General features: G+C 36.8%; 1 protein-coding gene and 1 long non-coding RNA gene across 2 annotated transcripts; both read left to right on the top strand.

The window, feature by feature from the left end:
• Positions 1 to 271: 271 nt before the first annotated feature.
• LOC108967856 lies at positions 272 to 1,029 on the top strand. The gene is made up of 2 exons (XR_001993289.1): positions 272 to 347; positions 895 to 1,029. It is a non-coding gene; the product is annotated as an uncharacterized LOC108967856 (long non-coding RNA).
• Positions 1,030 to 4,281: 3,252 nt separating this feature from the next.
• LOC108967794 lies at positions 4,282 to 6,173 on the top strand. The gene is made up of 2 exons (XM_018931419.1): positions 4,282 to 4,286; positions 5,314 to 6,173. Exons 1-2 carry the CDS (start codon positions 4,282 to 4,284, stop codon positions 6,020 to 6,022), a joined length of 714 nt encoding a protein of 237 aa, XP_018786964.1. The 3' UTR covers positions 6,023 to 6,173.
• Positions 6,174 to 11,188: the final 5,015 nt, after the last annotated feature.

Raw genomic sequence — 11,188 nt, 5'->3', positions numbered from 1 at the left:
GGTTACGTATCCCCAAAAGCGGTTAATGGTATGCCTTTGGAGTGGTGTATTGAACTTTTAGAGCTCAGATCGAAATGAAATTATTTTCGATATTTTTTCCCATACCTTGGCAATCACCATAGCCGTATTAAATACCAGTAAATAATTAAATTTTCCACGTATTTATACTTTTTCATAACCATAAAATTAAATTAGAAATTCTACCGTAAATACCCGAAAGAGTAACGAAAGCCAAACCACTATAAATTACCTTCACCCTGCTATTAAATATAAGTGTGGAAATAAAACCTTTCATTATGGAACTTAGGGCGATAATATTCATGGTTTTCGTCATTCTAGCGCTGCAGGTAAACCAAAATATAAAGCACGGTATTTGTAACAGCAAAAAGGTTACGTCGGAGATCCTGACTTTATATTATATATAAAAACTATATTTCACGTTCTTTGTCCGCGTTGGACTCCTAAACTACTCAACCAATTTTAGTAAAATTTTGCACACTGTCTCCAGTTCGAACCAACTTAGAAGATAGGTTAGTAAAAAAAATCATAAATAAAAAATACAGTGAATGCTCTATTAAATGGACCCATTAACTGAACAGAAAGGCTGGTAATATGTAAATATGTATAAATAATCGATATGACGAGCTGAGTCGGATTTGTCATGTCCACCTGTCTGTCTGTCCATTCTTTCGTCCATCAGTTTTTGATTCGTATTCTTCCTAAAAGAAGTTGCTCGTTTGTCGGAAGCACCAAAATTAAATGATCGCAATCCGTTGTATGAGAGGTTGCTGACTTATCAAAATCCAGTTCTGTTAAGAATTTTTGTTTTATTTGTGAAGGGTTATCGGTGCAATCGTAATTAACGTTTTTAAATCTTTTTTTTTTTTTTTTAAGTTCGCATCAGTTGCATTTGGTGATCACGGAAATGAAGTACTACAAATGGATTATCCGCAACAACCAAGATGGAAGCAAGTTATCTGTGGTTGTCCATAAATAAAAAAATAATTACATATGTCTAATTTCACAGTATTAATTTAGCTGTTTATTGCAATACTGAGTATTTTCGTCGAATAAGAACTTTGTATTATTTGTGGTAAAGAGAACTATTACTGACTTAGTAATTGAGGGAATTTATATATTTACATAGGATGACGGTTCGATAAGTACTTAGCCTCATCACTCGATGGCACGATTAACGACACTTGTGCATACACATCAGTTGGCTAGGTAGGAGAGCGGTTTATGAGGCTCTGAGAAACTGAAGGACTGTTTTGAGCATATACACTCTCATCATTTACATATATTAGGTCTTGCGTTATTTCTTGCGGTATTTTTATTGAATTTTCAATTGTTCATACAATTTTTTTTTTTGATGACTCATGCCCAGCTCTTGACCGATGCTACGGCTGCTACTATGCCGGTCTCTTTCGACCAATTCAGCGATTTTATCGCAATTTCCGACGACAGGCCTTCCGGAGCGTGGCGCATTTTCGACCAACTCTACACCAGAATGAAAATGTTGAAACCATCGTTGTGCGATGGAAATGGAAACTGTATCGGGTCCATAAACTGCACAAATTTCTGAAGCCGCCAGATGCATTTTTGGTTTTTCGTAGTAATACTGTAAAATTTGGCTATTTTCTCTTTATTTTGCTCCATGTTTGCGATGCTATTGCTCACGAACGACTTAAAAGAAACGACAGTCAATCAAACACGTGTTAGCGCGTGAAATGAGCTTTCCAAAAAGGTATAGATGACCCGATGCGACGAATAAAACTAGAACTACGCGCTCTCAGCGCCAATTAGCGAAAATACCGCAAGACTTTTTTGACAACCATATGTTTATACTTTTACGGTTTCTCAGTAATTTCTTTCTGGGTGTTACAAACTTCGTTGAAGTTTAGCTTTAACATTGCGCCAGTTATTTTCTCCTTTCGCAATATGATCCTTGTCCAACTGGTCTTTCCTGCGGAGCAGAGGTCTTCTTCTTCCTCTGCTTCGCTCCCTCTACTTCCCCCGGCGGGTACGTTCGTCAAAAACTTTCAGAGCTGGAGTGTCTTATAGAGATTGGTTTTGTGGGGATACTAAATTCATACATAGCGGCAGTTCCTTTTCGGGCTGTCAAAAGCAACTTTAAAATCGACGAAAATGTGGTGTGTGCAGATACTCTTTTCGCGGGTCTTTTCCAAAATTTTGCTCATGGTATAGTATATACATATCTGGTGAGTTTTTGATTTTCCAGGCCTAAAACCACACCGATAATGTCCAATCACTTTGTTGATGGTGGGCTTTAATCCTTCCCACAATAAGCTGATCCTACAATAGTTGGGGCAGATTGTGGAGTCTCCCTTTTTATGGATTGGGAAGAGCACACTTCAATTGTTGCGCATGATACACATACCTCATCGCTACATAATAGTTTTCTCCAAAAATTTTTATCCCTTCCTAATTTAGCTAAAGTAATCCGCCCTTTCATATTTTTTGTTTTTTGATAGAAGCAGCAATATACTAAGCAAGATAGCGGGACATGGTTTATCTTTATATAAACCGTTACACAAACGCGCTGGCTTTGACTTTTATTAGAAACTAGCTGACCCCGCAGCCGTTGTTCTGCGTGAAATTATGTATTTTGTAATGAAAAGAAAGTTGGATTTACTTATATTGTGTTGAAAATCATTTATTTGCGCTTTTTTCCACATTTTTATCAACATAGCACAGATCACTAAACAATATTTTCTGTTTTCTGTTCTGGTGCATAAATGTACAGAGAATATGCGTTTGCAACTCGTGAACACGCCACGTACTATAACTTACTAAACGTACTAAAACTTAGCAATTCCACATTACCACACTCTTCTAGCGACTATCCTTGTAGCCTGTTGATTGTCATCGCAAATGCAATTTTCCCTAGAAACTGAATACGTTTGAACTGAAATGACTGTCCCCATTCGATAACTGCCTCACAATCAGTCGGGTTCCATTACACAGTTTCGGCGAATGAAGATTGTGAAACATAATAATGACAGATCCAAAGCAAACAATGCTGCGGCGTACCAAGACTCTCCAAAGAATTTAGAAAATTCACTTTATAATTCACGGCTTCGTCTTCATTGTCAAGATGATTGAGCGATTTGTATGAGCGCAAACCTCCCGGAATTTTACTTTGGTTCTTCCTGTTTAAGTCAACCACATCGGTATTTTTGGCAGCTAAAATTGCGCGTGCACTCAATCAATTGCAGTCACGATATTTTGGCCAAAGTTCGGATAATCCGTGTGTTGTCAACTTCGATATTCACTATTTTAAATTGAATGCTGAATGCTCTGCCGTTGTCGTCTGGTGAGCGACGCCTATAAAATGGACATCCTTAATTTCCAGTTTGTGTTTCCGAAAGAAAGTATGTGGATAGTGTTTCCTGCACTTATTGTTAGACAAACAAACCGAAGTGGGATTGTGGTGTCCGCAAGGTCCATGAACCATATTGGTTTTCATCACTTCGTATAATACTGGATCTTTCTCTGCATGAGGAATTCCCGCAGAAATGATTTCATCAATTTGATCTGGTGTAACCACCATCTAACATCCTAAGGAGAATGTGGGTGTGCGGTAAACCTCTTTTTTGCAACTCAACAGAGTACATCCAGCATCTAACTACACCATATATACATACGTTGCTCCAAGAAAGAGTCCATCAAACATCACAACTGTTGTTGAAAAAGTCGTATTGTTACATGGTGACTATCGCTTTGCTGATCCATAATTCCGCACGTATGTCATCGCATCCTGGGAGTACTCGGTCATGTGCCTTGGGCTACTAATGTGTACTAATACTAAATTTTGCCTCAAATATTTGCATCAATTTGTGTGCTATTTTTCTGGGCACAGCTGTATATAGTATATATATAATTATTTTCGGTTTTCTAACAAACCTTATGCCGAATATGTTTTGGTAAAATTTTAAATAAAACATTATGATTTGAGGACTAATTTTTATCACAAATAGCTTTTAAAATTTTGATTGTAATCGAAAAACAAATCTTTCGATTAATCTCGAAGTCATCCTAATGTCGAGCTTTAAGACATTTTTATTGGCCATCATAAAATTAAAATGCATATTAAGCATTAGTATATACGATTTTTTCTGCATTTCTCGGACATTCTTAAGTGTAAATCCGTTAATTATCCTGAAAGGTGCAATGTGTAACCAATACGGATACCTGCACGTTTTGACTGACAAACAACTGATAAGCAAATTTACAAAGGATTAAAGAGTTGTGAACAATATGAAGTAAATTTGTGCTATAATAATTGCTTAATAATAGTTGCAGTACATTCTCGTTGACGTCGGTAATGCTATCATTGTTTTGACAGTGTCTCGCAGTAAAATTATAGAGCGCTTATAGCTATAGACGTTAATTTTTCTACTGCGCAGACAAGCGTCTACTCCGGAGGTTAACGTTACCAAAGTCCTCGATCTTACTTTCGAAGCAGTGAACTTTAAAGACGAATCAGCCTTGAAGATGGCGAAAATTGTCCTATCAACTAGAAAAAAGATGACCAAAATTTTCTGGGTTTCTAAGTTCGCTACCTGGAATTTTTTTCTGATTTATTTTATTCGTCACAGGGTTACAATAAGACGAATTATAACAAAGACGGATCCCTATCATCGCTGTCGCCACGGTCAAATGATCGAATTAGGCTACGAAGAAGATTTTGTTTCGTACAACTTATTTTTGAAGAAATCTTAACCTGAACTGAATTTCGAGCCGAATGTTAGTATGCTAAATAATTCTTAATTGCACCACATATATATTGTTTGAAACATCAGCAACAATTCATCATATGGACATTCTCACACCCTCATAAGCGGTAAATCGACCTGGTTTTAACTGCCCACAGCTACTAGAGCCAAGATTTCATAGGAAACGAATTTAAAGTCGATCTATATATACAGATATTAGCAGAACGTGAGAGAATATAGAACAGCTAAATCTAAGCAAAATCATTGTCACCGCTAATTAAATGGAAATGATATAAGATCTTAGAAAAACTAAATATTTACGATTAATAAGGATGAATGTACGTACTTATGACGCTATATAAAGTTGCGATTTGATTGTCTGACTATTCAGTTGTTGAAAACACATTCGAACCTAAAGAAGCACCTAAGGTCAGCAAAGATTATAAGTAGAGGAAAAATGATGAATTTCTGGGGCATCCTATTGATATTTTCTGCCTGCGCAGCTTTTCAGGTACGTTGGGTCTTACAAAATTATACCACACAAAAACCTAATGTAATGTTTAATATCCAATAGCTGGCAGAGTCGCGAATTCAGCACGATTACCGTCCTAACAATTGACTCTTCAAAAGATGGTTCAAGTTCATTTGTGCAAGGAGAGGTTTTGGAGGACACTATGGTTTCTTATTCAGACGAGACGCAAGTGTATACTTTACAGCACATTGAACATTCAACAGAAACCGAATCAACACGGAAGATACGTTTGAGCTTAAGTGAAAGGCGTGAAGCATTATATCTATTTGCCGATAATCTGTATATTGAGTATTTGAAAGATTTCGTTGGTAAAACACGTGAAGTCTTGTATAATCTTATCCTTGAACTCGAAGCATTAACCAAGAGGAGTGACGATGTTAAAGGGAAACTAACTGAACTAAAAGCCACTCTAACAGAACTTGATGGCTTTGACATAGAATCCGATAACTTAGGCGAAGCCTCCGATATTGTCACTGAACTGAATAACGAGTTTGATGAACCTGTAAATGAGCCACCAGAAGTGGTCGCCGCACTCAGAAAAGTAAATTGGATGGACATGCGTTACGARCTGGGCGATGAAATGTTTGCAATTACCAATAAATTTGTCATAGCATTCAATAAATTTGTGGCTACACTCACGCCGTGGGAGCGACTGAGGGAGGCCGACTTAGTCGATCTGAACAAACGGTTTAACGACGACACAACTGTTGACCAATGGGATTTGTTCAGTGAGTTTTGGACATATTTCTAGTAATTTACAACTAAAGCTAAGATGATACGAACTTATATACCAAGACCTCTCTTATACTATACTTAATAACATTATATGCTGATTAACCTCTACATACCATACAATTTTATATATATATCACTTTAATAAAATCTTTGAACTTTAACTTTGCAACAAATGAATTTTTCTATGAAAATGACTTACATCTAATTAATTTTTAATTGCCCACTTAGAAGGAAACGTGAGCGCCACGAATGAATAGTATATGATTAATGAATGTTACTGCAGTGCATCTGCTTACTTTAGCCACTATCATATGCTTCATATGTAAATATCTCAGTTTGTAATAAAATTGTCTCATTTCACGGTATGCCGATTGCTAGGAATTTTTGGAACTTTTTTACATAGACGTTGTTGAGATAGATGTGTCAGGTTTTCCAGAATCAGTTTTTGAACCCTACGGCATCTCCTTGAAGCAAGCAAGATGAGTTTCAAGCACCATTACTTTAACTATTTCGATGTTATCATGCTGTGGGCAAAAAGTAGTAAGACTTTTCAATTTAAATTTCGCGCGAAAATTTATTCGCCGATATATGTTTTTTCTAGGTTGGTATGACTGTCATTTACATCTGTGCCAATTGTCACATCGAAATAATAATTGGTGTTTGGTATACATTTTTCTTTCTGAAGTATACAAGGTGGAATCGGAAACTATTTGACTATTTTGATTTCATTATTACGATTAACAGTCAGAGGTATTAGTGGCATCGTTGTTATATCAGATGGATCAGTGAATACCAATTTGAAAGATCATTTGAGACTAAACAAATAAAAACACGATTGGCCCCAAAATCATTAAATTTTTGCGATAAACAGCGTCGCTATGCTTAAGACCTGAAAACCGATGATACAACGATGAATAGCGTCTCAAAGTTGCACCGATGCCAAAAAAACCACGTCAATGCGTGGTCACAAATCAAAGCTATGTTGACAGTTTACATCGATTATCGACTTCCTTCTGACCGGCCAAACTTTCAACAAGGAATACTATTTTATTGTTGTGTGTCGGTTGCCGCCGGTATTATGGGCGGGCAACTCTTGGTTCTTACAATTATGCGCCGTCGCATACTGAATTTATTCCTCGAGAGGTTTTCGCAAAAGTTTTAACTAACATCGTGCCAAAACCATCGTAGTCGCCTGATTTTGCTCCGCGTGACTTCTGGCTATTCAGCAGACTGAAACGACCGCTCCTGCAAAACCGTCTTGAGTTAATTGAAGGCATTAAATGTGAATTGCTTCGCTCTATGAAGGATATTGCGGAAATTGACTTCAACGAGCGTTTGGAGGTTTGAAAAAACTTTGGCAAGAGTGTATTTGGGCCAAGGAAATGAACTTTGAGATGTACGACATAAGTTTTGAAGAAAAATTTAAGAATTTTAAAATCAGAAACAAATTCTTACTATTACTTACTACATATAAGACAAGTATTCAATGACTTCACGGCCTTCACTGACTGCTTTGTGCTACTCAAATACTTGTGTTTGTTAAGGAAAGGCATATGATGTCTTCTAAAAAGCTTAAAATGTTCCAACCCCCTCGAGACAGGTCAAGTGTCACTGTAGAGATGAATCAATCAAAAAAGAGTGATATGGAAAACTTGAGCAACTTACATACAATGCTGTTCAACCTTGTAGCAAACCATTCATCCCGACACCGAAAAAAAGTTAATACGATTGTTGTTGTTTTTTTTCTCATATTTAAATTTCATGGTATTATATTATTATATAAAATATAGTAAGGGTACGTATCCCCATTGACTGGTAAGAAAACTCCGCCAGGAACTCGTATTGCGTATGCTCGAGGTTACGTATCCCCAGAGGCAGTTAATGGTATGCCTGTGGAGTAGTGTGTTGAACTCTTAGAGCTCAGATCGAAAGGAAATTATTTTCGATATTTTTTCCCATACCTTGGCAATCACCATAGCCGTACTAAATACCAGTAAATAATTAAATTTTCCACGTATTTATACTTTTTCATAACTATAAAATTAAATTAGAAATTCTACCGTAAATACCCAAAAGAGTAACGAAAGCCAAACTACCATAAGTTACCTTCACCTTGCTATTAAATATAAGTGTGGAAATAAAACCTCTTCATTATGGAACTTAAGGCGATAAGATTTGTGGTTTTCGTCATTCTAGCGCTGCAGGTAGACCAAAATATAAAGCACGATATTTGTAACAGCAAAAAGATTACGTCGGAGATTCTATTTTTATATATAAAACTACATTTCACGTTCTTTGTCCACGTTGGACTCCTAAACTACTCAACCGATTTTAGTAACATTTTACACACAGTGTCCAGTTCGAACCAACTTAGAAGATAGGTTAGTAAAAAAATCATAAATAAAAAATACAGTGAATGCTCTATTAAATGGACCCATTAGCTGAACAGAAAGGCTGGTAATATGTAAATATGTATAAATAATCGATATGACGAGCTGAGTCGGATTTGTCATGTCTATCTGTCTGTCCGAACTAGACCGGTTCAGGTTCTGAGATACCAATATCCTCTTCTTCCAAAACCCGTTGTCAAAAGCCCCAAAACTGAACGATCGGAATCGGTTGTATAAGAGATTGCAGTTGCATATAGCTGCTATACAAACTCATTGATCAAAATCAAGAATTTTCGCTGTTTTCGATGCAACAGAAGTTAATGTTTTACATTATCTTTTTTTTTAAGTTGACATCAGTTGCATTTGGTGATCGCAGAAATAAACTACTACAAAAAGATTATGTCGAACAACCAAGATGGATGCAAGAGGCGACAGGGGAGGCAAAAGACAAATGACATAAATCGACAATCATCCAATAAACCTAATTATTGCATATAAATAAAATCCCGAAATTGTCTTTATTTGTCAATAAATAAAAAATTATTTCATATTTCTGATTTAACAGCATGGATTTAGCGTTTTAATGCATTACTGAATATTTTCATAAAATAAAAACTTTGTTAAAAAGGGTTAGTGGTCCAAAGGAGAGTGGTTGGATATGTACTTAACCTAACAGCACGGTTAATGCCAGGTAGGAGAATGATGATCATTTATATAATATATATATTTTTATGGAGTCTCAGAAATTTCATTATGGGTGTTACAAGCCTCGTTGAAGTCTATCTTTTCTTCTTCAACTTTAGTGACGAAAACAGCGTTTACGCGATTATAGTCGAGTTTACAACAGCGTCAATTGGAGACTCCAAGCGAAGCCAGGCCATTCTCTACCTGGTCTTTCCAACGGAGTGGAGGTCTTCCTCTTCCTTCGCCCTCCGCCGGCGGGTACTACAATCGCTCGACTTAAATTTTGCCTTCGTAGCTGCCGTCTTTTAATTCGCTGAACTATGTTTGGTTTTTCGGAGAAACGAAATTCATATATCGCGGCACAAAGGCGCTAATTTTCGTAATGTCAAAAGCAGCTCTAAAATCCACGAAGATGTGGTGTGTAGATCCTCTTTTCACGGATATTTCGCAAGACTTGACAGATGGTGGATATCTCATCAATTGTTGATTTACCAGACCTGATGCCATACTGACAAGGTCCTTTCTTACAATACGCTCTATAGAACCTTATATACGAAGTTAAAGAGGTTTATCCCACGGAAGTTAGCGCAGATTGTGGGTTTTCCCTTTTTGTGGATTGAGCAGAACGCACTTAAATTCCAATAGTTGGGCAAGCTTTCGTCCGACCATATTTTGGAAAGAAGCTGATGCATGTTCCTTATCAGTTCTTCGCCGCCGTGTTTGAATAGCTTGGCCGGCAATCCATTGGCCCCCGCCGCTTTGCTGTTCTACAAACGGGTAATTGCTATTCGAACTTCTTTATAATCGGGCTTCATCGTAGTCAATTGGGTTCACCTTCTATTGGCGTTATGCTTTCACTGCCATTCAGCAGACTGGAGACCTCTGGAGGTTTTACAAAGTGTGCTCCAAAGTAAATAGGGCTTAAAAAAAAAAGAGAACAAATGGTTTTTTCGGCAAAATCAATTCATTTTATTCAAAATAGTCTGTTTCTGCTTCAATACAGCTTTCTGCACGGTCCAAAAGCACGTCGAACGGGTATTTTAGCTCGTTGGCCGGTACTGCCGCCAGTATGACGGTTCAAGCTTTTTGAATGGCCTCTACATCTGCATTACGCTTTCCTTTCATAAGCAAATGCATTTATCCGAAAGAAAGAAGTCGTACGGTGCCGTATCATGTGAATAAGGGGAGTGATTAATGGTTAAAATGTGATGTTTGTACGGAACAAACTGTGCACTCACTTTTCGGAAGCCCAAACATTCGGTTCAAATGCGATAAATCGATGTTTTGGTGGTTTTCAATTCCATTTGCATGAATTTAAATGATGATTTCGGTTGATTTTTCACTAGTCCACATGTTGATTGTCATATATGTCCCCAGGACCACTTGGAAAACGTTGAAACCGCTCGTGCGCTCTACTACGGAAATCATCACCATAAACTTCTTTCATCAATTGAAACGTTTAGGTAAAAGTTTTACCAATTTTTAAGCAAAATTTAATGTTGGCTCTTTGTTCGAAGCTCATTATCTCACCGATAACACAAACATACTGACACTTAAAACGCAAGAACTTCATTTCTAATCAATGAAACGTCATAAAATGAATGGACAATCGATAAATATAGCAGATTCTAACGCACTAGTCGACATATAGATGGCGGCGCTAGGGAGAGCTAGATTCAGAAAGTCTTTTTTACGTTGGAAAGCACCTTGTAAAAGAGTATACACCGGTCTTGAATCGTTTGGTTTAGCTTTTAGGGATTATACAAATTTGTTTGTCAGTTTCTGAGATATCCGAATAAAAGTGAATGCTTAGTGCATCACTTTTGTACTTAGACCTATATATTCTTCAGGAAACAAACATTTTATGAAATAATTATTCCGATTTCTGAGCAAAAAATACTATCATAATGGTGCTTATAAAAGAAAGCCTTTGTCAAAACACCTCAAAAACACCCCCTCAATATTTGTGAAAACAAAACATTACTAGATTCCCGTTAGGGCATGTTAATTAAAATTACACACCTTAGCATGAATGCTAATATTGGTTTGGAATTTAAAAAACGATATAAAATGCTAAATAAAATGTCTGAAACGTGAGTGCTGCTTTA

Source organism: Bactrocera latifrons, unplaced genomic scaffold (assembly GCF_001853355.1).
Source record: "Bactrocera latifrons isolate USDA-ARS-PBARC rearing strain unplaced genomic scaffold, ASM185335v1 scaffold_2, whole genome shotgun sequence".
Lineage (NCBI taxonomy): Eukaryota > Metazoa > Arthropoda > Insecta > Diptera > Tephritidae > Bactrocera > Bactrocera latifrons.
The sequence above is the reverse complement of the archived record's forward strand: the minus strand, read 5'-3'. Positions and strand labels throughout refer to the sequence as shown.